We start from the raw sequence: 24,410 nt of genomic DNA on the forward strand, positions 1-24,410 counted from the left end.
TATAAGGAGTTTAGCCCCAAATTTATCAAAGCTGATTGCTTGTGGACGTTCCCGGCGCGATGCTGAGAACACCGTGTTAGCTTTGAATTAGTTTCACACAAAAAAGCCGAATCAACATGTGAGAAGCCAAAATAGAAATAATTTTGTAAAAGTCGCTGTAAGTAAATCTAGACACTACATGCGTTCCCAAATCCTAGATATTATTATATAGGGGTATATAAACAGTTCTAAGCGATAGTAACAACCCCAGGAGCATAGGCGAAAGAGGCCTTTGTGAGACATACACGAAATGGTCACACACATTTTGCCTTTTATATATATAGATTACATATTTTATAATTTATATTATACTAAGATGTTTTTTTGTTTTTTTTTAATATTCCTAAAATGCTACTTCAATAATATTTTGGTGTAAATCTAGTTTTGAACTATTAGCCGAACACGTAGGAGAAGAATGTTTTATTTTTCTATACAGTCTTTTAATGCATTATAGAATCCAAACTTCACTACTTATCTTACTGCTTTAATGTTAATGTCTTGATTTTTATCTTCAACATTGCATTACACTAGATATATCCTAACTTTATCCTGATATGTAATAAACAAAGAAACTGACTTATTAATTATCTCTTTGCTTTTTTATCCATAGTTGACAATGTTAGTAATATATTATTTATAATCTTTTAATGAGTTATTTTGAAACATTCTTATTTAGCTGGCAGTCACTTAATTTTTGTTCACCAATAAATTTTTTTGACTCATCAAAACCTATGAAAATAATTATTTCAGCATTTTATTTAGATGTGAATAAATGTTTTGATTTTTATTAAAAATAATAAATTCAAATGTAATAATAGTATTACTATTAATAGTGTCCTCCATATTTTTTTTTTATCAGTATCTCGCTTAGAAGATAAAGAATCAGAAATGAAAAAAGAATATAATAAATTACATGAAAGATATACAGAGGTAAGTCTTATATCTATACATATTAACATTTTTATTAAGCTACATTTGTGTTATTTTATTTTTTTTTTTTAGGAAAGTTTTAACTTTTTTAAATGCTTTCATATTTCATTTTAAGTTAAATTTTTTTTTTCTTCATGTTTTTACATTTTAAAATCTTTACCAATAAAACTATGAAAATTGTGAATGAATTTGTAAGAAAAAATGTAATCAAAACCAAAATCTTTTTCTAGCTTTTCCGCACTCACATGGATTATATGGAACGTGCAAAGATTGTGATGGGTACAGATCGCCTTGCTGATCTTGCAAATAGCCCACGTGTAAAGTATGTATTTTTTAATGGACTGTTTTTTTATTTCGTGATTTATTTGCTATTATGCATTTATATTATAATCAAATGTGTGACAACTGTCAGATATTACATGTTATTTGTCTAATCAAAGAAATATTTGAAAAGAAATAATTATCTATATAAATCTTTGCAAGTATTTTGAAAGTTTTCTTAAATCTTTCAAAATACTTACAGAAAACCTTATTTTCAATGAGGATTTGTCTATATTGTTTTTCATTAACATTTTATGTTTTGAAGACATTGCAAAGTTAGATTTTCAAAAATGTTTCTTTTGAATTTGTAAATTCTTAGAATGACTAAAAAAAATTTTAAACACAAAATTTAAGAACTTTGAACATGGATTATTTCGAATCTTAAACAAGAAAATTTTTTAAAAATGATAATGCTTTGTTTTTTCTATGTTTCATAAACCAGAAGTGGGTTCCAGTTACCGAATTTGAGACCTATCAATGTTGGTTCATATGGCGGAGCAGGGGACACCCCAGTAAAAGGGGAAAATAATAGTCCTGTTGGTTTTGATGCAATCTCCCCAGCTAGAGCACATTCCTCTAATACCAGTCTCAAAAGTGAACTCATCGATGCTGAATCCCCAGAAAAAATGCCAACTCGTAAAGGTGGAAGTAAGAGTATTGAAGTGGAATGTAAAACACAAACTACAGAAAAGAGCCAAGTCACAGATGCGATTGATGTGAGAGAATCAGGCACAGCTACAAGTAAGATTGTTCATTTCCCTTATACAGAAAACACCCAAATATTAAAATAGTTTATTTTTAATTTTGTTTCCTTTCATGGAAGACATTCACAATCTTAAACATATATTTAAGCTTCATTTAATTTTGATGGGTTTCAAACCATCTTTAATACGTTAATGTTTTTATGTATACTTGTGAATTGTTGTTCAATTCTAAATTCTCATCATTTTTCATGTTTCCATTTTGTGATTTCTTCATAATTGTTGCCATTGTTGTCCACCCTATTATTATTGTGTCGCTTTGTTGCACATGTTGCATGATCTGCAAAATTCTCCACTTTAAGAATTGGGATTACTTGAAATTACTTAAGCATTACTTTCTGTTTATAAAGTCCACACTTGTTCCGTATGGTTATATTATATTGGATGCTGGAGTGCATTGCAAGTTTGGCATGTTGGCTGGCTGAGCTACTACCAGAGGCAAGTTGTTGCTTGCTTGTGGTAATTTTTTTTTCCCTCCTCCCCAAGTGTTAAATGTTTTTTCAGAATTAGCAATAATCTCCCTTGAATATTTCATAAGTAAATGATTTTTTGTGAATCCTATTCACTAACCATGCCTAACAATCTAGTGCAAGAATCGAGATAGCTAACAAATTGCCACCTTTATCCATCAATAATATTGCCAAATAGTTTTAATTTTTTTCTATTAATCAAGTTCTTCACTTGAGCTATTGACTTCAATTCTTGCAACGTTTTACAGAAAAGTGAACGAGGCCATGCTATACTTATATATACACTAAGATTTGCAAGGTCAAAGAAATGATGAGGTAGAATCAGAAGGCATATTGCATTTACAAATGAAAAACTGTAATTTCCCCAAAAGTTATTTAATAATGCAGCAAAATTTATTTTGAATTAATATGTCCAGTCAACATTAGTTATTGAATATTATTAATAAAAGAAACTGTAGGAAAACATAATTAAGATGAACATTTTTCTTTATTATAAAGTTCTATTGTGTATGTCACCATTTATTTCATTTTGATAAATTATATTTAAGGAATATACACAAATCCAGTATTTACATATGATAACAGTATATTTTTCTAAAAAAAAAAAAAATTGCAAGACAAATGATTAAGAAACGGGTTTTCTAAACTTCTTTGTTAATGCTCAGAGTAGTTTGTAAGGATTATTGGGGAAGGGGGGGGGTGTTTGTTTTTTGTTGCATGCCTTTTAAACTATTTAAAACATTTTTATTTTGTTATTAGTACTTCCCTTTTATTTTTTATTTCTTCTGTAAATTTATTTATTTATTTTTGTTTTAATTGTTTTGGTTGGTCATGAAGCTTTGCTTTGCTCAATAGAGAATGCTGGCACGGTTATGGCTACAAAAACTCCTCCGGTCCAGGATTTGAAGACTTGCATTGAAAATCAGAAAAATAATATGAAGGAATCTAAAAGAAACTCTGAAGATTTGATTCTTGTGGCACCATTACCAGATACAAATATATCTGCACCCAGTGTAGTTAAGAATCGTGTCTCGATAGCTGATTTGGCACCTCTTTCACTACAGTCAGATGTAACGTCAGAATCAAAGGAAAACGAAATGACTTCAAATGAAAATATTAAAGTAACTGGTGAGTCGCTTAAAAGACTTGTAAACAAAATATAAAATCTCACCAACTACCAGTTTTTTCAATAATCGCTTTTATAATCTTACTCTTGCATCTGGAAGTTTAGACTCTAATTTACTGTTATGTTTATACTAATATATAAAATTAGTTCTTATATTTTATCTTTAAAACTTATTTTTTTATTTTATATTAATGTAGCTTGTGTATTGTCGATTTTTATTTATTAAGGCTGAAGTATTTTAATTCAGAATATTTGCTTTTAGAGTTTTAACATTGCAAATAAAATCAATTATAAATTTCACATACCTAAAGAAAAAAAAAATTAAAAGAAATTTATGAAACTTGTGTAAATTTAAATATGTTTCTTTCTTAGCCCTTTAGCTTTTTTACTGCTGCTTGACCTTTTGACCTTTTTGTTTATTGCACGCTTGACCTTTTGACCTTTTTGTTTATTGCACGCTTGACCTTTTGGTTTATTTTATTCCTTGCTTGACCTTTTAGTGCTACTCCTGCTTATATTGCTTTTGTTTATATTTTTCTAATAAACTCTTTTGCATATTGTTTTAGCATATTTGTCTAATTTTTATATTTGCTTCAATAACTTTTCATCAGCATAGGAGTCAATATTTAACTAGAAATACAATATACATCATAACAATGGTTTACTTCTATTTGTGCAGCTGCCATTGCTCAAAAGCAGCATGCGTACCACAGATTTAACCGACGTAAGTTCAGTTCAAACAGACAGAAGTTTATAGAAGCTAGAAGTAATTGTAAGAAAGAAATAGCGACAGCTAAGAGAGAATATACTGGAACCACCAGAAAACGCATCGAAGCACAGAAATTAGGAACCTGTGATTTTTGGAAAATCTATAACAAATAATGGGCAATCAACAATTCCACCACTATCAAACAATCATGAGGTTGTTTGCATGACAACCTAGAAAACTAACCTCCTTGCCAGTTGGTTTGCCTCAAATTCCACATTGGACCCAGCAAACCACTCCATCCCAGACTTTCCTTTGCAGACAAATGCTACACTCAATGATCTGAAAATCACCCCTTCTCAGGTGCATGATATCATAAAAAACCTAGACACCTTGAAAGCATGTGCACCCGATCTCATCCCGGCTGTGCTATTAAAAAAAATGCTCCGCCGAGATTGCTCCAGTTCTCTCTAAACTTTACAACAAATGCTTTAACAAATCTTGCTTTCCTGACTTCTGGAAAAACTACTTCTGTGGTACCAGTTTTCAAGAATTCTAGCAAAAGAACTGACCCATTAAATTATTGCCCCATTAGCCTCCTTCCACTTTTCACCAAAATATTTGAGTCCATAATTAATCAAGCTGTAGTCCATCACCTTACAGCTTCTAAACTTCTGACCGACCAACAATATGGATTTAGGCAAGCCCGTTTCACAGCAAATATCCTAACTGTAATCTCTGAACACATATACCATTCATTGGGAGGTTTATAAATGCGGGAGTATCTTAGGGATCTATTCTTGGACCTTTATTATTTCTAATATTTATAAATGACCTGCCTGATAAAATTGCGATGGGTATATTTGCTGACAGCACCACGGTCTATCACAGGCACAAGGAGAAAACAAATGAACACATATCTAAGGAAATAGCAGAATACAACTAGGGGAAGTAGTAGAATGGGAACAAAAATGGATGGTCACATTCAATGCTGCCAAGACAAAGCTTGTTTCCTTCAATAATTACAAGAAACCTTCTCTACCTCCAATAGCAATGGTCAAAAACACATCACCTCAAAGTACTTCTTTTAAACTACTCGGCTTAACATTCACAGAGAACATGAGCTGGAACAGATACATAGAGGACATTGCCGTGGCTGCTGTGAGGAAGGTGGGCTCTCTCTACCATGCTAGAAAGTTACTTACGCCTGTAAGTATCCTGTACCTTTATAAGGCCACCATTCGTCCATGTATGGAATACTGTTGTCACATTTGGGCTGGTGCATCTGCTACTAGTCTCTCACTCCTAGACAGGATTCAAAAGAGAGTCGCCAATCTGATAGGTTCTGAACTGTCATCTAAGCTTCAGCCTCTGTCCCATTGACGAAACATTGTATCCTTCTGCCTGTTCTACATGTATTTTAAAGGTGAATGCTTTGACGAACTACAAGCACTTGTACCCCCTCGACATAAATACCTTTGACAAACCCAACAAGCAACTAAATCCACCCCTTACACAGTAGAGATCCCTAGGTGTAAGAAAGCCTTCTTCTCCAATAGTTTTTTCCTCCCAGAACTGCTAGACTTTGGAATTCCCTTCCGGGATTATGCTTTCCCACCTGTACTGACATGCAGAAGTTCAAGTGTAATGTGAACAAACATCTTGCTGTTCATCTCTCTTCATAATACCCCTGCAACTTATGTCCCTGATAGTAGCCCCCTACATCAAAGTGGCAATGTGCCTTGTTTGGGGTGAAAATTGAATTAAAAAAAAATAAACACAGAACTTGCTTTTTCAAAGTCAATTCAAATATGATTACTTTATTTGTGAGCTTGCCATATTGATTTTCAGTAAAATAATAAAACTTCAAAACACATACCAAATTGTAATTAATAAAAATATTAATGTGTTTTTAATTATTTATTTTTTTAAATGAAATAGACAAGCTGGATAATACTCCAAAGTGTGGCAAGTCATTTAAGGTTTATAACCAGACAAAAACACAAAATGGACAAATAAATAGCTAACCTTTATTTTGTAAGGGAAAGCATAGTTATAGTAACTATGCGTTCAAAATACTGCAGATATAAAATTAACTTGATAGTAGTGCTGTTAGAGTTATCAGAGCTAAATTAAAATGAGGAAAAAACTTTACAAAATAATCACTTGCATACGCTCCAAGAATTCAACATTAACAACAATTTTGTGTACAATCATTTTTGAGATGATAGATTTTATTGATATTGGGTATCGTCATCAGCACAGGAAATTGACACCAAGTTAAAATATAACATTATGATGACCAATGTGATGGCATCAAATCATTATACATCAAATCCATGAGTAGAGATAAAAAATGTCAAGATAACTACAACTTGATTAGAATCTATTATAAAACAAATATATCAAACATACAATACAAACATGCAAGGAAAATGATGATTGTTCATATTATAAGCATACATAAAAACACAAGATTACAATATAATTTTAACAATTAGTGTTTTTTTTTTTTTTTGTGGTGAAAAAAAATAAAAAAATAAAAAATATGGAGCTAAAGAAACAAAAATTCCATAACTGAAAATTTGAAAATATTTCTGAATTTAATTTTATTTATTGCAGACCATTATCCTCTTTTTTTTCTTAGTTATTTCACAATATTTCAGCCAACTATTCCTCTGGCCTTAGTCAGGTGGTAACCGCGACGGGATAGGAACTCTGAAATTCCTGACTGCAATTACTGCCTTCCATAGTTCCGCCTTGACGAAGGCCAAAGGAATAGTTGGCCGAAACATTGTGAAACAACTAAGAAAAAAAGATGAGGATAATGGTCCGCAGTAAATAAAATTAATAATACTCATCTCAATAATAAATTTCAATTAAAATATTTCCTAATTTGTCAAAAATAACAGATCCTTATCATAGTTATTGTTGTCATATTATTCAATAGTAATATATTAAATAGTTATCTATAAAAATAAAATTAAAATCGTGAATTTGGGCAAGGTAAAGATAAGTGGTTAAATAATGAAAAGGTATATCAATAATTAGAATACTATTAATAGTAAAATAACAATGTAATAAAGAGACTTAATTGAATTAAAAATTTTCGAAAAGTTAATAACTAACCTTAGAAACTAAAAAAATTATGGGGTAAAATCAAAGCAATAATTTGCATAATATAGAAATAGTAAGAAATAAAATTTTGATATGCTTGCAATATTTAATCTTTAATTTTATGAAAAGTCTATTGTAACATTTTGAAATGATGGAACCATTTTAAATCCTTTTAATCTCTTAATCATATTTGAAAAATCTTTTTGTAATTTAACAGATTGTAGTATAAGAAAAGTCATTTTTTTTTATTACAAAACAAAAAAATGTAATATATTTCTACTTTTTATTTACAAATTCATGACTAATTTACAAAAATAAAGGCATTATTAAACATAAAAAGAAATCTATTTATTTAGACTATTTTGCTTTATATAAAATTTCAATTGTAATATTTTATTGAGCTTTCATAAACTCATGAAATATGGTAAGGGGATGATCACATACAAAAAAAAATATTTCTCATATATTTTATGAAAACCATATTTTATAAAAAAAGTAAACTTATCCAAAAGTGAATAAGTATTGAAAAATTTTGAAACTCTGAGCATTAGTTGACCGTTGCTAGATTTATTAAACACGTGTGCTGGCACAAAATGGCCACTACCTGAGAACATTATCTTAAGACGTCAATAAACATGATTTTAGTCTCTCGTTTGCATTATTTTCGTACATTGAAAAATTTATAAAAAATTATTAGTTTATTTTATGTTTCTTTTTAATGGTAAAAAATTATGAATATATATGTTCTAGTTAGTGTGTTACATAGGGGGAGGGAATTCTATGGTTCACTTTAAAAGTTCTTCATTAATGTCTGCAAATAAATAAAAGAAATTCTTTGTAAATAGTATATAGTTTCATGCAACGCCTTTGGACATGTAAAACAATGAAAGTTTTAAAGACAAACTTAACAAAAGGAAAAAAATTTGCAATGGAAAGGTCTTCATACTATACAATGTGCAGTTTTTATAAAAATTGTCTAGAAATGATGATTAAAAAAAAGGATTATTTTTTTCATTTTGATTCTTCAGTTTGTACAAGTTTGAATTTTGTGCAGTTTTTTATCTGTTTGGTTAAACTGTTTAACTAATTGGGAGTATGGAAATTTTTGTCTGTTAATGTGTAGTTAAGGATAGTATAGAAACAATTCAAAGCATAAATAAATAAATAAATGCCATAATTTCATTCATTGCTTCAAATAAAAATTGAAAGGAAATTTGAATAAGTTTTGTAGAAAAAAAAAATTTCACTCAATTTTAGATGCAGAATATATTTTACTTTCAATTAAACTTAAAATTTCCTTTAGTTCGAATTTTGATCTCACACACACACACACACACACACACGCACACACATGCACGCACGCACACACAATTTATTAAAATCTTGGATCTTTGAAAATTGTATTTACATCTTAAATTTAGATATACTTGCTTTTTAATTATGTGATGCTCTTTATTAGAAACTATAATCTATTTTTTAATTCCTTACTAGTAGGTGAGTTTAATCACTGAGAATATATTACTCTCACTTTGTATGGTGCTTCTTTAAACAATGAAATTTTCCAATAGTTCAACAATTTAAATCTGTTATACGATACTTCTCTACTTAATGTTTTCATGAAACTTGCAGTTGTATTGAAAATAAAATATATTTGATTAGATTAGATTTCTTCTATTTTGAATATTTGATGACTACAAGTTATAGGTTTTAATGCCAATACAAAATTTTAAGGGAAAAATTTGTGAAATCCATGTTACTTACATAATTTTATTTATGATGTAACTGACTGTAACAATATCAGTTAATCTGATTCTGCTTTGAAATCATTGGATAAATATTTCTGATTTAAATCAGATAATTTTAAATTTTCAAAATAAGTCTTTCTTTCCTTTTCTCAAAAAGTAAATTAATCATTTTTTGCAAAAACTGATGTCCTCTTTTTATTTTACATTGTCTAATTCTACAAAATTCTAATTCTACGTGATACATAGATTCCAGTTTGGAAATAAGTCTCGAAAATAAATAATCTTTAACTGAAAAACATTTTTTAACCTTGTATGAATTTTTTGTTCAACACTTGATTCTTACATTTCCAACATATTCCCGTTTCTCTTATTAAAAATTATGTTTATATCACATATATATCGAAGAAATGCATTTTATTATATCGTTGTTTTAAATGGTCAAACAAGGTCATGATTTTACTATAAAAAAAGATCCTACATATTTTTTAGTTACACCAAATTAAGAGTATTATTTCACTATAGGTTTGAATAACGTTTGCAAATGCACATTTTAATTCAAACGCACATTTTTAGTGTATTTTTCACCAGTTGGTGATGAACTGTTTTCTCATCTAACTTGTAGAAAGGTAGATAAGTAACATTTACTAAGCAGTCAATTTTTTGAATAACTCTGTTATGAATGATTTTACATTTGAAAGATATTTTCCTTTACTTTAAGCTTTAACCATTTTTCTTATTAGCATTGAAATCCCAATTGATGGTACTCCATCTCTTAATTTTTGTTTTAATATAATCATCTCCCTGGCTTATTTATCTGAATTGCATTGTTCAATCTTGATCACCCCCCCCTTTCCTACTAGTTTCTTGCAAAAAAAAAAAAAAAAAAAAATCACAGCTTTAAAATATTTAGACTTAATGCTTCGTTTCTTTTTCCAATGTTTGCTTACCTCATGGCTTACTTTTACTTATTACGGTAAGTCATCCTTCATCTTTTTCCTTTATCACTCCTCTTTTCATTGCAATTTTTTTTGCCTTTCATTAACTTCTATTTTTTAATTTTATCTACTCATGCTTTCATTACTTAACCATGTTTTATGTTTTTTATATTTGCTAGTGCATGTTTTATAACGCGCTCTTTTAATATTTACTTCTAACTAATAAATGCATGCATACATAAACCTATGTATGCATTTTATAAAGTTGGACAGTAGTCAGTTTGTATTTTGGACCTTTGTGATTAGTAGCCTCCTACAAAAGCAATATTTAATTTTATTTTACCATTTATTTGGTGGAAAATTTGGCCGTGTTCTTAAAAGTTGGATTTTAATTTGAAAAATATAATTTATTCATTTCTAAATTCCATTTGTTATTTATGTAAAGACTAGAAAGATTATGTACTCTCTCCAACACTCTTCAGGCACTGGAAAAATATTTCAAATTAATCATCTTTGTTTTCAGTAGCAAATATAAAAAAAAAAACTAACAATAAATATTGATAATAACACATCATTTTATTAACTAGCATAACATATTATAACCTGTACTTTTTCAAGACCAGTGCATTGCTTGCCAAGATTGTGAAATCCCCCAAAAGTTGCTCCCAACCATAAACTGCATATTATGTTTTTGTTAATGTTCATGTAGGTCTTTGTTAACTTTATGCTTGCATTAAAGTAACACAGTTTTTATTTCAATAAATTGTAGTTGTATTGCAAGCAAATATAATAAAAATAAAACAGTATTTGTGTTTTGTAAACATTTAAATGTTCAGTTTATATATATAATAACAATAATAGGTTCAGAAAATATTCTATTTTAAAACTAGAAAACAATGAAGTTTTCAGAGTCCCATAAGCAAAAGGAAATTGTAATTGTTTTTATGAAAATGTTGTGTTACATAGTGGAGCATCAATAAAGTGAATGGGAACTTATTTATCTTACAAAATATTTGAATGTGGTGAATGATATATCACTGATGGGAGGGAGGGAGGTAGGGAGGATCTCCTTTTTTATCTCTATATTACTAATAAAAACAAAAACTATTGGTTAGATTAAGTTTACATAGAAAAAAAATCAGTTGGAAATAAAAATATTTGTTGTTCAGAACACAATATTATGTATGCTATTTTGCATATTAAGAATTTTTGATGCACCTTTTGTTTATGAAGCAATACAAGGTAATCAAATTTTTGATGCACCTTTTGTTTATGAAGCAATACAAGGTAATCAAATTTTTGATGCACCTTTTGTTTATAAAGCAATACAAGGTAATCAAATTTTTGATGCACCTTTTGTTTATAAAGCAATACAAGGTAATCAAATTTTTGATGCACCTTTTGTTTATAAAGCAATACAAGGTAATCAAATTTTTGATGCACCTTTTGTTTATAAAGCAATACAAGGTAATCAAATAGGGGAAAATCTCACTTTATTTAATACACAAGCTAAATAATACAGGGAATAGTATAGAAACAAGTAAAAAAAAAAAAAAAAAAAATTAAAAAAAGGAATTCTTGTAAGTTTTGAAAATTCACTGTCGCATCCATTGATGCTATGCGTGTGTCATAGCTGGTATGGAAACATTTAAAGGTTATGATAAGTATTTGAAAGTTCTGGCAAGAATTATAATCAAGAGTAAAGTTCATTACGAACATTATTTGACCTAATTACACAAAGAATTATGTTTTTACTGCTACTTTGAATATTGTGTATTCTAAAAAAACAAAAAAATGTCTTTCTGCGAGTACATGTACACAACTCAATTTTTGTATATTTAGACCCCCCCCCCCAACCCCTCAAAATCACATGCGGTTTATTCAAAAGATGAAATATGAAAGCCTTCTAGCTGTTGAAATTTTTAATTAGTTATTTTTGTGTAGTTGAGAAAAAGCCATAATTTTTATATGATGTAAATAATAAAGATGAAAAATTAATGTTTAAAAAGAAATAATGATTTAATTTAAAGAAGAAAAGTATATTGAAGATATAGTGCATGTTTATGTCTGTGTGACATTATAAAAACGGTATCAGCTAATGACAGAAAAAAAATACAAAAAGTCTAATTAGCACATTAATTAAAAATTATTTATGAACCAAAGTAGTGATAAGAAATAGAGAATTTCTCAAATGGTATTTTCTGTTTGCCTCTTTATGAGGCAATGATGTTAGATATGATGGGAGATATCCAGTTATCTTCAAAACGGTCACTCAGTAGAGAAGGATTTCTTCTTTTGACCAAAATCACAGACCAAATTTAGTAAGCCTTGCTGAATTAAACTGTAAATAGATAGAAAAAGAATAACTCTTCTATTCTATAAAGCTTTTAATTACAAAAGTAATAAAAGTTACACAGTACTAATATTTTATTCTAGAACAGTTATAAATTAAGATATTTTTCAACAATAAAACAAGACCTTATGAAAAGCAAATTTTCTCATTTATTTCCAAAAATTACAACTGTTTTCTCATTATTAATACAAACAAGACATTTATATAAAAATGACTTACTTGGGACATTGTTTATGAAAAAAGACATTGATTTATTTTTCTTGTTTGCTTTTTTTTTTTTTTTTTTTTCAATCCAAGGGAAAAATGTAGTTTGCATTCACCTATAGTTTGTCTCTTAAAAACATGGCTCAATTTTTCCCCATAAAAGAAGTTGAAAAGCACTTAAATATTTAGCTTGTATGCACTAAGCTAGGAATCACAAAAAAAAATGAAAAGACCAGCTCTATTTTCTAGATTAGAGCAATAATGTGTGTGTGTGTTTTAGAACTGTTTAGATGAGTAATAATTTGGATTATTTGAACTATTATTCCAATTTTTTATATTCTCACAATGTTTTGATTAGTGTAATATTCAACCTTTGTGGTTGATGGGGCGAGAACAATATACTCATAACAAATAAAAAAAATTCAGAGTTCAATTCTATCTGAACAACGGTGGCTACATGGATTGAAATGTAAGAATAACAATTATAAGAATAGTAGTCTGAATAATTCAAATAACCCAATATGGTGTGTGTATAAAAAAACAGAATGGAAAAATGGATGAACTACAACATAGAAGAGACAACATGGCATAAAGAAAACAAGTTAATATTTCACTACTTTTAAATAATCATTTTTTGCTTTACATATATTTTCTTTTCCCTGCCTTTCTTTCTTTTTGCCTCTATAGTATTTGAATGAAATATTTACATATGAGTCACATGAACCAACACCCTTTTTTTTTCTTTTTTTTTTTTACGCTTATTTTATAACCATCCACTGAGCTGGTTATGATGGTACTACTAAGCTACTATTTCTAAACCTCTTTCCTTCTTCCACTGCCCTTGTCTTCACACTCCTTTCAATTCCTCCCTTCTCACATTAGCCTCAGTTGTATCTTATATGAATCTCTGCTTCAATCCCAGAAGTTGCTGTCATTAAAGAACCAAAATATTAGTTTATTTTCAACTTATGTGATTTTGTCTTTTATATTTAGCGGTTTATGCATTTTTCCATGTGTGTTTGTGTGTCATATGAAAAAAAAACTATTTTATATATTTCACAAATGTAGTTTTATGTTCACCTATAGTTTTTCTATTCTTATTGGAATCAAATTCCAAAGCAAAATGAAGCTCAATATTCAAACCTTAATAGTTATTTTAAAAATTTTAACAAAGCTATAAACTCAGGTGATATGATATTTTGTGTTATTGCTTGAATTTTTTCAATATTTTTTAATTCTCTGATGTTTTTCTTTTCTTTGAAACTGACATCAAATCACAGTAGGATATAATTCTCATCTGTCAATTTCCCTAATTTGGAATAAATAACAGTAGTTCTGTCTTGCACACACCTGCACAAACACACACATGCAAAGGGCTCAGTATCTTTTCAGATAGAGCTTTATAATAAACTTGATAAACAGTTAAAATAAGCCCTTTTTAATAATTTGTTTGTTTATAAATGGTAATATTTTAATCTTGGTAACTTGTGAAATTGCACATGTACTCCAGATTTTTATTTGTTTAAGGAAAGTGGTTTTAATGTTTACCGATAAATAATTCATACAAATATAAGTATGTTAAGTTTATAAAGTAATTACAGAATTAAATTAAAGAATATGTGTACATGCTTCTACTGTATGAGGATAATATAGTTGTGTTGAAAAGTTTATAGATGTCATTACTTAATCCTGTTTCTTTCTAGATCAGTTTTTAAAAACAAATCTGAAATTATAGTTTTCTCCCAGTGCTAATAGAAAACTTTTATGTAGGAAATGAAAAAAAAAATTTTTTTTCAAAATGAGTTAGATAAAATCCTCTTTCTTTCATAAAAATGTCCCGGATACTTCAGATAGATTTAATGTCATTACCATAATTTCATATTCATTACATCAGAATGTAAAGATACTTTTTGCTTGTATATAAACCATATACTTTAATTAAGGAATAGAAATTCTTCTTACATTGCTTGTATTTCTTTTCAAATTAAAAAATATATAATCTAATACTTTTATATTTTTATAACATTGTTAATTTTATGTTTTTCAGCATTAGATCGATCAGCATCGGATATCGTTCCAAACACACCAGAATTAGATGAACCAGAGGAAGCTATCAACAATCAAACAAATGAAGCAAACAAGAAAAATATTAAGTAAGATTTATTTTTTGTTTAACATTCATATGTAGTTTTTATAATTTCACACACACAAATTTTATTAGGATACCCAATAAAATAAATGTATTAAACCCGACAAGATTATGTTACTTAGGTAAAATGTTTGGTTTTTATTTAGAATTTGACTTGATTGAAAAAAAAAAAAAAAAATACAGAAAATATACATATTTTTATGATATACATACCTGTCATGAAAAAAAGTGTTATATTCCAAAAATTATGTAAATTTGAGAAATAGTTTGTTTTTTATCTAAGAAAATACAATTTTATGATGAGCAAGGCAGGAGCTACTATGTTTCAGAATGTTAAAATTTAAGAGTGACAACTCGATTCGACTTCCAAAAATTTTTTTTTTTTAATTTTTCATTTAGACCCCCCCCTCCCTCCCTCAATCTTAAGAATGTCTTTCTAGGTAACGTTATTTTGCATGGTCCTTAAACTGCACAAGTACTTATTTCTATTTTTTTTTTTTTTTTTTTTTTTTTTGAAGTTAGTGAGCATAAACGTATGATATAATACAAAATACCAATGGAGAAGGTTTAAAATAAACATTTCTGAAAAACATTTTATTCCTGAAAGGGTAAAATTCATCACTAGTTACTTTCTTAACAACCTATTCAGAAAAAAGAGATCATCAATGGCTGGCAAAAATTGTTAATCGTTAAAAATCATAAATTTTCATTTTCTTAGTAAAAAGAAAATTACTTGATTAATTTACGTTTTTCGAACAGGATATTTTCCTTCCATAACAGCATGTGTATCAAAGATTTTTCTTTTTTTTTTAATTTAATTTTATTTTTAAGTCAAATTCAAAATAAGAACCCCAAATTTAAAGAGAAGTAATTTTTATTTTAGAGAAGGTGAAAAGATTTATCGCTATTTCTCAGAAATGTGTTCATTTTGAATTTGCTTTTTGTTTTTAGTAAGAATGCATAACATGAATTTTATGCATTTTTAAAAAAAAAATTGTCTACAATAGATTTGTAATGATATTATTAGTATGCTTGTTGTTGAGTACAGTAATCATAGTTTTCGATAGAAACAAACTTTGAAAGTCATAGTAATAACTTGTTGACTCTGTCAAAGTACTGGACACCATTCACTTGGGTCTTGGTTTTGAATTTCAATACATTCTGATTGAGTCATAGAAATTATGAACTATATCTGGATCACACACACACTACAAATTTTAATCTCTTAAATTTTCTGTTTTAAAGAATTTGGAGCAACAAACATACATTGTTTTGTGATATTTATTATTTTGAATTACAGGAGAAATGATAAGTCCATATTTAGTGAGTTTGCAATGCAGGATTCAGAACTCATCGGTGACGTTGACTTTGGTGCTGATATAACTGGTAAGTTTATATTTTTTATTCATTCATATTACTCTTCTTTAATCTGAAAGACTGAAAAACGGTGACTATTTTATAGCACTGTGAAACATCTTTATAAGACATTTAAGAAAACACTTGATTATTGCAGAAGTAAATTTTAAACAATAGGGTAGCAATAAACGTTTGATTAATTGTATGTAATTTCAATATTCAATAATCAGGCTTGTCACATTAATTTAAGTAGCCTAAACTCTGGAGTTGCCTGATTATAAGTTGTCTCATTGAAACTACATCTTTGAATTTTGGACATTTGATGTAACATTATGGGCATTTGATGTAACATTATGGGCATTTGATGTAACATTATGGGCATTTGATGTAACATTATGGGCATTTGATGTAACATTATGGGCATTTGATGTAACATTATGGGCATTTGATGTAACATTATGGGCATTTGATGTAACATTATGGGCATTTGATGTAACATTATGGGCATTTGATGTAACATTATGGAATAATGGATAGACGGAATAAACAACAAAAGTTTTGTAATGTTTAATCTTTTCATCATCATCATCATCAAGTGGTGTTGTCTTCGGCTTCTGCTACCCACAATCTTTCCCATCAAACTGTTTTATTCCGCTTTTTCTGTAGACATGGCCCATGAATCTCATTTGTCTTTTTCATACTATTCTTAGAGACCTTTCTGTGTTTGCCATTTCTAATACCTCCTGGTTTGTTTTCTTTTCTGTCCAGGATATCTTCAAAATTCAGTTTCAGTTACCTCTAGTCTTTTCCTTGTACTGTTGGTTATTGTCCAACACTCACAACCATATGATAGAACAGACCAGACAAATTGCAAAAGATTTAATTGAATTTCAGCAGAATTATGGGAACATGAGAGGAATGAGATTCAAAATACAAAGATAATGCTCATAAAATAACACGAGACAAATTTAATCTATGAGTTGGATATAAGATGAGAAGGACATATTGGAGAAGAGTTTAAAATCTACAGTTGTAACAATACTTCAGCACCGATAATTATTTGAAATGCTTGTTAGATGAATCCATCACGCACTTTAAAAGAGATTGACCATGGATGAAAGTGCTTTTGATACTGAAATTGGCGAAGGCATTAAAATGGTATTCATATAAAGATAAATGGGTCCACATTATTTATGATTATCACAAAAGAAAAGTAAAATTTTTACCAGAAAGAATACATTTAAAGTTTGGTATATAAACAATATACTTTAATTAAGGAATAGAAATTCCTCTTACATTTTAGTATTAAAAAAAATGGAAGTCCATAAAAGATTTATTCAGTTAGATACCACATCTGGAGATCATTATATTCCACTGAAAAATTTTAAACTTAAGAAAGTGTATATTTTAAGTAAACAAGATAAAGCGGCAATTATTAAAAGACTAAAACATTTTACCCATCGTTCAGCTAAAGGAAAATAAGGAAATCTGCAGGTGCACTTGATAAGCAATGAGATAAGTCGATGATATAAATGAAAAGTTTGTTTTTAAAAAAAAAAATTAAAGAAACTCTTAGATGACCAAGAGAATCTCTCTCTTATTCTTTCTTTCTCTTTCACCTTTCTTTTCCTCTCTCACTCCCCCCCCTCTTCTCTCTCTCTCTCTCTCTCTCTCTCTCATTTTAATGCCATTCTCCTGGAATGGGTTAAGCTGGCTTGAAATGAGTCCACTGCATCTCATGTCAAGATGGTCCACTCACGCCAATTGATAGCTAAGTCATTCCTGGTTCTAGTCGAAAATCAAAAAGGATCAGGGCTAGCCATTAGCTCCATGTCTGTCCTCACTGTTCCTCTCCAAGTCATTAGTTGGCTGCCTTTTCCAGCTGCAAGGTGCGATTGAGCTACCAATATATAAAGATGAATTACTTCCAGGGCATGGAAGAATGTGACTAAGCTTGCACGGTAGCGAAATCCATCATGCCCTGATCAAGGATCCCGTCAGTAATGTAGTTAAACAAGATGGGGGAAAGAACACAACGTCAGTGGACACCAATATGCAGAATTCTGATTCCTTTTCGTGACATTGGGTGTGTGAGCAAATTAGGCGGTTGGGATGGAAATCCATCATGGATCATTATTTCTTCAAACACTTGTGATCAGCAGTCAAATGCTGCAGCAAAGTGAAATATAATAGTTGTTTACTGTCTTGATCAGCATGTTCCAAAATTCGCTTAAATGAAGAAATCTGATTAGTGCTCTCTCCCCCCCCCCTCCCCCATTAGTTTGGTTGGATTCGAAGGTCTCTTTGTATTTGAAAACACAAGAGGAGGATAATTGAAAAGATTTTCGATGCAACATCAATCAAATTTATTCCACAATAGTTGCACCCTTTCTTACTTTCACATAGTACAAAATCGACTTCACAATCTAGTGGGAAATGATCTCTTCTCTTATAATATAGATGTTAATCTTTCTCTACACTATGGTTATTTTCATACGAGTTCTACATAGCTTTGATTTCTAGTTTCCCATATAAACTATTCACAGTAAGAACTTTTCTAACTACTACTATTGCAAAGGACCCTACTTTTTCTGCATAGTTAAAACCAAGCAAAACTTCCATGAACGGTTTCTTGCTAACATAGTATCACTGGAATGCTTCACTGCTGACTGCAATATCATTTTCTATAAGTTCTATGTCAACAAATTGTTGAGCCATCCTTTTAAATAACATTGTCCTTTTCACTCGTCATTTTCAATACTGTCATTATCCAACTGACATTCATGTTCCCATTTTGCCTTAGTAAGTGGGGATTCATTAGTAGACTACAAAATAAGACATGATTAAAGGTAATGTTGCATCTATACAAAGCCGCTGGTCCATCAAAGCATTTCTAGCTAATAAACAGTTTTACAATGGAAAATATAGCATATGATTTGAGTGATTCAGCTTTGATCCAATGCGAGAGAAACCATTATGTTATAGACATATATGCAAAAGGTGATCGAAGAGCACAAAATGGAACGAAATGCTCGTCTCGACAGGAAATTGTAAATACATCTGTGATACTATCGATGCTCTCCTCACAATGTTAGGAAGTAGGAGAGAAAATAAAAAGGAAATATGAAAAGAAAAGGTAAGGTTGAGTAACTAAAGAAATAGGAAATAAGGTTGGTGAAAAGACAATTGATAGAAAGTTGTCACTGGGTACACAAAGGAATATTGACATGGGATTGTTGGTCAGGTTGACCATAACATGACCATAATAAAAAAAAAAATGGAATAATGAATGTAGATATATTTAGCTTTGGTATGGAGGCACTTTGAGGAGTGACTATGAGGTTGTAACAGTCAATGAGTTTTTATGACATTGGGTTTTGTCAAAAGTTGACGACAGTTGAAGTTTAAATGCAGTTGAAGACAGCTCATGGCCTGGAGCAGATGGGGAAATGAATTAATCAATTGACTGACAAACGCAGTCTCAACAGTAGATTTAGATGTCATCGGTGTCACACACTCAGAGTTCAACAAATATTTACAAAAAGTGTCGGGGTCTGTGTTATCGTGTGTTTTATTTTTGTATTTTATTTTATTTTTATATTTCTGAACCTGTGTATGCCCCCCCCTTTTTTTTTCTACAAAGTACTCACCATTTATCAAGGCCCGGAGGCCACTCGAGGATAAGGATTAATGAGTATACAGTAGTTGATGGGAAAATGTAGTAATCGTTGATAGTGTAAATTTGGTAAATTTGATCATTTAAGGGGATGGCTCCTCAAGAACTTGTTCCCATTGGACTTGAAGACGTCCATATTATAGAAAAGCAGGCAAACGGGAGACAGTTCCACAGGTGTGCAGTTCTAAGAAAGAAGCTTTGTTCATGGAATCTACGTTTAGGTTTAGGCACAGATAGAGTGGGGGAAATTATTGATAGTGTTTTCAGCTAGACGGATGTTTTTCGTGAAAGTCAGATCAAGAGAGGATCATAGATTGGAGCTCAGACGAGTACTTTCATGAAAATAATGATAAAGCAGAGACAGGCTCGCAACGTCACTTCTGTGGGGAAGAGAAAAGGGCATCTCCCACCAAGTTATTTTGAACTCTGTCAAGGCAGGATAAGCACTTCTAGCAGCTCCTGCCCAGATGTGCAACAGTACTCCATCTTTGGACATTATACAAGTAGAGAATTGCATCAGCAGTGAGACATCTACTGGATTAATAGAAGGATCCCACCATTTTTACAGCAGCCTTGGCAACGGATTTGATGCATGTGTTCTATCTCAGATCAGGAGTAAAGGTCAGACCTTGAAGATTGTCAAAACATGGAGCCTCCCCAAGATGAGAGCCATTCATTTCAATTGATGTCGGGCGGGGATCTGATGATGTACAGATAGAAGCTTGGTTTTAGATGCATTAAAATTAACCAACTGCTTCTTTCCCCATTGCACCAAGTGAGCAAGATCAGAGGAGAGAGAATCAGAGAGAACTTGGTCGTTTATGGCCTTTGAGATGTTGCCATAGATGGTAGTGTTATCAGCATAAATGTCTACGAATGATCTTAGAATGTGATTTGGGAGATCATTTATGTAGATCAGGAAGAGAGTTGGGCCCAAGATGGACCATTGAGGGACTCCAGTATTAATACTGTGAGCTTCTGATTTCTATCCATCAACCACTACTCTTATGAACCTATCAGAGAGAAATGATTTAATAATTGAAAACACATTTCCAGCTATACCGTAGTTGGAGATTTTGTGTAGTAGATCTATTAAAGGACTTTGATATGTCAAGGGCAATTGCCCTAGAAAGGAAGCCTCCATTGAGAGATTTACGGAAGCCATATTGCATGTCACTGAGAAGGTTATTTTTCCTGAGGTTGTTTACTACTTCTCTATTTAACAGATTCCAGCAACTTGCTCATGACGCACAGGAGATTGATTGGTCTGTATTGAGAGGGAGATGACCGATCATCTTAATTTTTAAATACAGAACCCGACTGAGGAGGTTTTCCAGGGTATTGGGAAGTAATTCTCCTTAAAATAATGCTTAAACAGCTTTGTATGTATGGGAGCTGGTTCTGGTTGAAGCTTTTTCAGCACTATAATAGGAATAACATCAGGGCCAGTTGCTTTACTGGAAACGAGGTTTTTGATTAGCTTGGCAACATCACATGCAGATATTTATGTTGCATAGTGTGTTTTCAGATGCAGGAGGAAATACAGAGGGTTGGCAGTTCTGATCACATAGGGTAGAATTAGTTGCAAAGTTCTTGGCAAAGAGTTAACTGATGCTAACGAAATTACCTCAAGTCCATTGATTGTGGGGATAGAGCAGGCACTTCTATTAAGAATCCTGTTTGTTATTTGCTAAAATTGGTGGGAACCAAGCCGCTGCTCAGCTACTTAAGACTTGATGGACTGAGCAAACAACTCTCTCGTATTCTTTATTACTCTTTTACAATCATTGCTGGCAATCCTGAAGGCAGATTTAGTCTCAATATGTCCATTACATTGAAAGCAATGGAAAAAGTGATTTCTGTGTGCAATGGCAGCAGCACATTTTGGAGAGAACCACGGCTGGCTGTTAGGTTTTTGCTGGAAAGTTTTGGAGGGTATGAAGCGGTCTATATCTATAACTATTCTATCAGGTCTGATACTATAGAGGACACATTCTTTTTAAACTCATGAGGCACCTATTTATCAAGAATTTTTGTCTTTTCAATCTCTCAAGTGGTTGGAAATCCTTGTATACATTACGTCTAATTCAGAAGCAAGTTCTTGAACATTTTTGTGTGTTAAGGCTCTTAATTGATCATTATCAACATCTGATGGTCGACCATTTCACTCATCATCTTCAAGACTTGTCACCGCAACAAAATTTCTTAAACCACCATTATGCTGTGTTCAACAGTGGTTACTGGATCAAATGCTTAGCTGATATCGCTTTTCAGCAAATTTGTTTTTTTTTTCCATCTTGTATTCAACGTTCTGAAAAGAAGACATAATTGTTTCAAAACGATTGTAATTTAAACGATTAGATAGAACGAAAGACGCTCTTTAAAATGATATATTTTTTTTTATTACATTTTCACTCCAAACAAGGCACATTGCCACTTTGATGTAGGAGACTCCTATCAGGGACATAAGCTACATGGGGGTACTATGTGGGGAGTTGGACAGCAAGATGTCAGTTCATGTTACACTTGAACTTCTGTATGTCAGTACAGTTGGGAAACAGGAACCTGGAAGGGAATTCCAAAATCTAGCGGTTCTGAGGAAGAAACTACTGGAGTAGAAGGCTCTCTTACTTCTAGGGATCTCTACTGTGAAAGAGTGGGATTTACCTATTTGTCGGGGTATTTATGTGAAGGGGGTACAAGTGCTTGCAGTTTGTCGGAGCATTCACTGTTAAAGTACTTGTAGAAAAGGCAGAGGGATGCTACATTTCGTCGATGGGGCAGAGGCTGAAGCTTAGATGACAGTTCTGGACCTATCAAGTTGGCGACTCTCTTTTGAACCTTGTCTAGAAGCGAGAGACTAGTAGCAGATGCACCAGCCCAAATATGACAACAATACTATATACATGGGCGAATGGTGGCCTTATAGAGGTACAGGATACTTTCGGGCTTTAGTATCTTTCTAGCACAGTAGAAAGAACCTACCTTCTTCGCAGTAGTCCTGGCAATGCTCTCAATGTAATTGTTCCAACTCATGTTTCCTGTGAATGTTAGGCCGATTAGTTTAAAAGATGTACTTTCAGATAAAAAGTCATTGGCCATTGCTATTGGTGGTAGAGAAGGTTTCTTGAAATTATTGAAGTAAATAAGTTTAGTCTTGGCAGCATTAAATGTGACCATCCATTTTTGTCCCCATTCCACTACAGATTGGAGGTCATCCTCTAGTGTTTCTGCCATTTCTTTAGGTATGTGTTCATTTGTTTTCCTGTTATGTCTGTTATAGAGCATGGTGACGTCAGCATATATATCCATCTCACAGACAATTTTGTCAGGGAGGTCATTTATGAATATTAGGAATAATAGAGGTCCAAGCATATATAAAGTAAAGGTATTATAACAAAATCTTATTTTAAAATACATCATTTGAAATCAAAATTAAAAATTCTGCCAGAACTTTCTTCTCAACCTAATGTGAATATATTCAGAGAGTGAGAGAGAAAGAAATCAAAGGTTAGAACCAAAGGAAACCATGTAAAAACAAAAAATTAGATCACAGTTATTAAAATGAATGAAAAAAGGGTTGAATTTTGGCAGCTGCAACACTCGATGCAATGGGTGGGTGAAATCTTTTTCTTCTCAGTATCATCATGAAGATATACTGCAATAGGTGTGTAGTAAGATATCAATTGTTGTATGCACTATCAATAAATTTATATAACAAAATATTCAGTCCAACCAAAAAGTCTGGTAAACTATGAATATTGCTGAGATTTGGAGAATGAGAAATACAATTCATAAAACCAGATTTAATCTTTCTGATGTATGAACAAAGATGAAGAACAGATTCTAGCAGGCTTCTTGTAACTCAAAAATGTATTAAGACTCTCTTTAGAATTGTAGCAACCTCAATATTTCAAAACACTCGTTAACTTTGTGCTAATCTGCCAGATCTTTAACGTTTATGAACAATGATTAATTGCACTCCAGTTTAATAGACAAGTAGTTAGATAGGAATACCTGTATATTAAAATACTTCCGCCTGAAACTTAGTGGTTCTTTTTTGGTCCCCCCGATTTATCGGAGAGGGACCTATGTTTTCAGTGGCATCCGTGCATCCATTAGTCCAGATGATTGCCAGATAACTGATCATTAGTTTTTCCTGAAATTTTGGCACAAATTGTATTTCATAGAAAAAAGATTTTTGCAAAAATTCCTGTTGCATCCCCAAGGGCTCAAAAATGCCTCTAAAATGATACATTTTGCCTCATAACTTTTGATCCATCCATTAGATGTTTCTGAAACTTGGCCAAAATGTGGAGCCGATTGTTCTTAATATAAATCCAGTAAGGGTGACCCTGGCAAAATTCTGGTTCGTGTCCCTGAGGACTTTCAGTGCCAAAAACACACCTTTTTGTGGCTCTTTTTTCATATTTCTCAACAAAAATGATATATCTGACTATATGGTGGTTTTTCATGGTGGTCAACTGAAATATACATGTGTTAAGGCCTGAAACTGCACCAT

The 24,410-nt window shown here is 31.1% G+C and overlaps 1 protein-coding gene across 30 annotated transcripts in view; it reads left to right on the plus strand.

The window, feature by feature from the left end:
• LOC145268208 (C-Jun-amino-terminal kinase-interacting protein 4-like) overlaps positions 1-24,410 on the plus strand; it is a 405,923-nt gene that overhangs the window by 226,464 nt on the left and 155,049 nt on the right. For 21 of the 30 annotated variants that reach the window (XM_080123500.1, XM_080123481.1, XM_080123494.1 and 18 more), the window contains exons 3-8: positions 899-969; positions 1,200-1,291; positions 1,733-2,031; positions 3,359-3,649; positions 14,755-14,860; positions 16,157-16,242. In XM_080123500.1, coding sequence (XP_079979626.1) covers positions 899-969; positions 1,200-1,291; positions 1,733-2,031; positions 3,359-3,649; positions 14,755-14,860; positions 16,157-16,242 — 945 coding nt within the window. The remainder of the gene's footprint in view (positions 1-898; positions 970-1,199; positions 1,292-1,732; positions 2,032-3,358; positions 3,650-14,754; positions 14,861-16,156; positions 16,243-24,410) is intronic. The other 9 variants (XM_080123479.1, XM_080123482.1, XM_080123492.1 and 6 more) reach the window with 3 other exon arrangements.

Source organism: Euprymna scolopes, chromosome 43, assembly GCF_053919585.1.
Source record: "Euprymna scolopes isolate OS-2025 chromosome 43, ASM5391958v1, whole genome shotgun sequence".
Classification (NCBI taxonomy): domain Eukaryota; kingdom Metazoa; phylum Mollusca; class Cephalopoda; order Sepiida; family Sepiolidae; genus Euprymna; species Euprymna scolopes.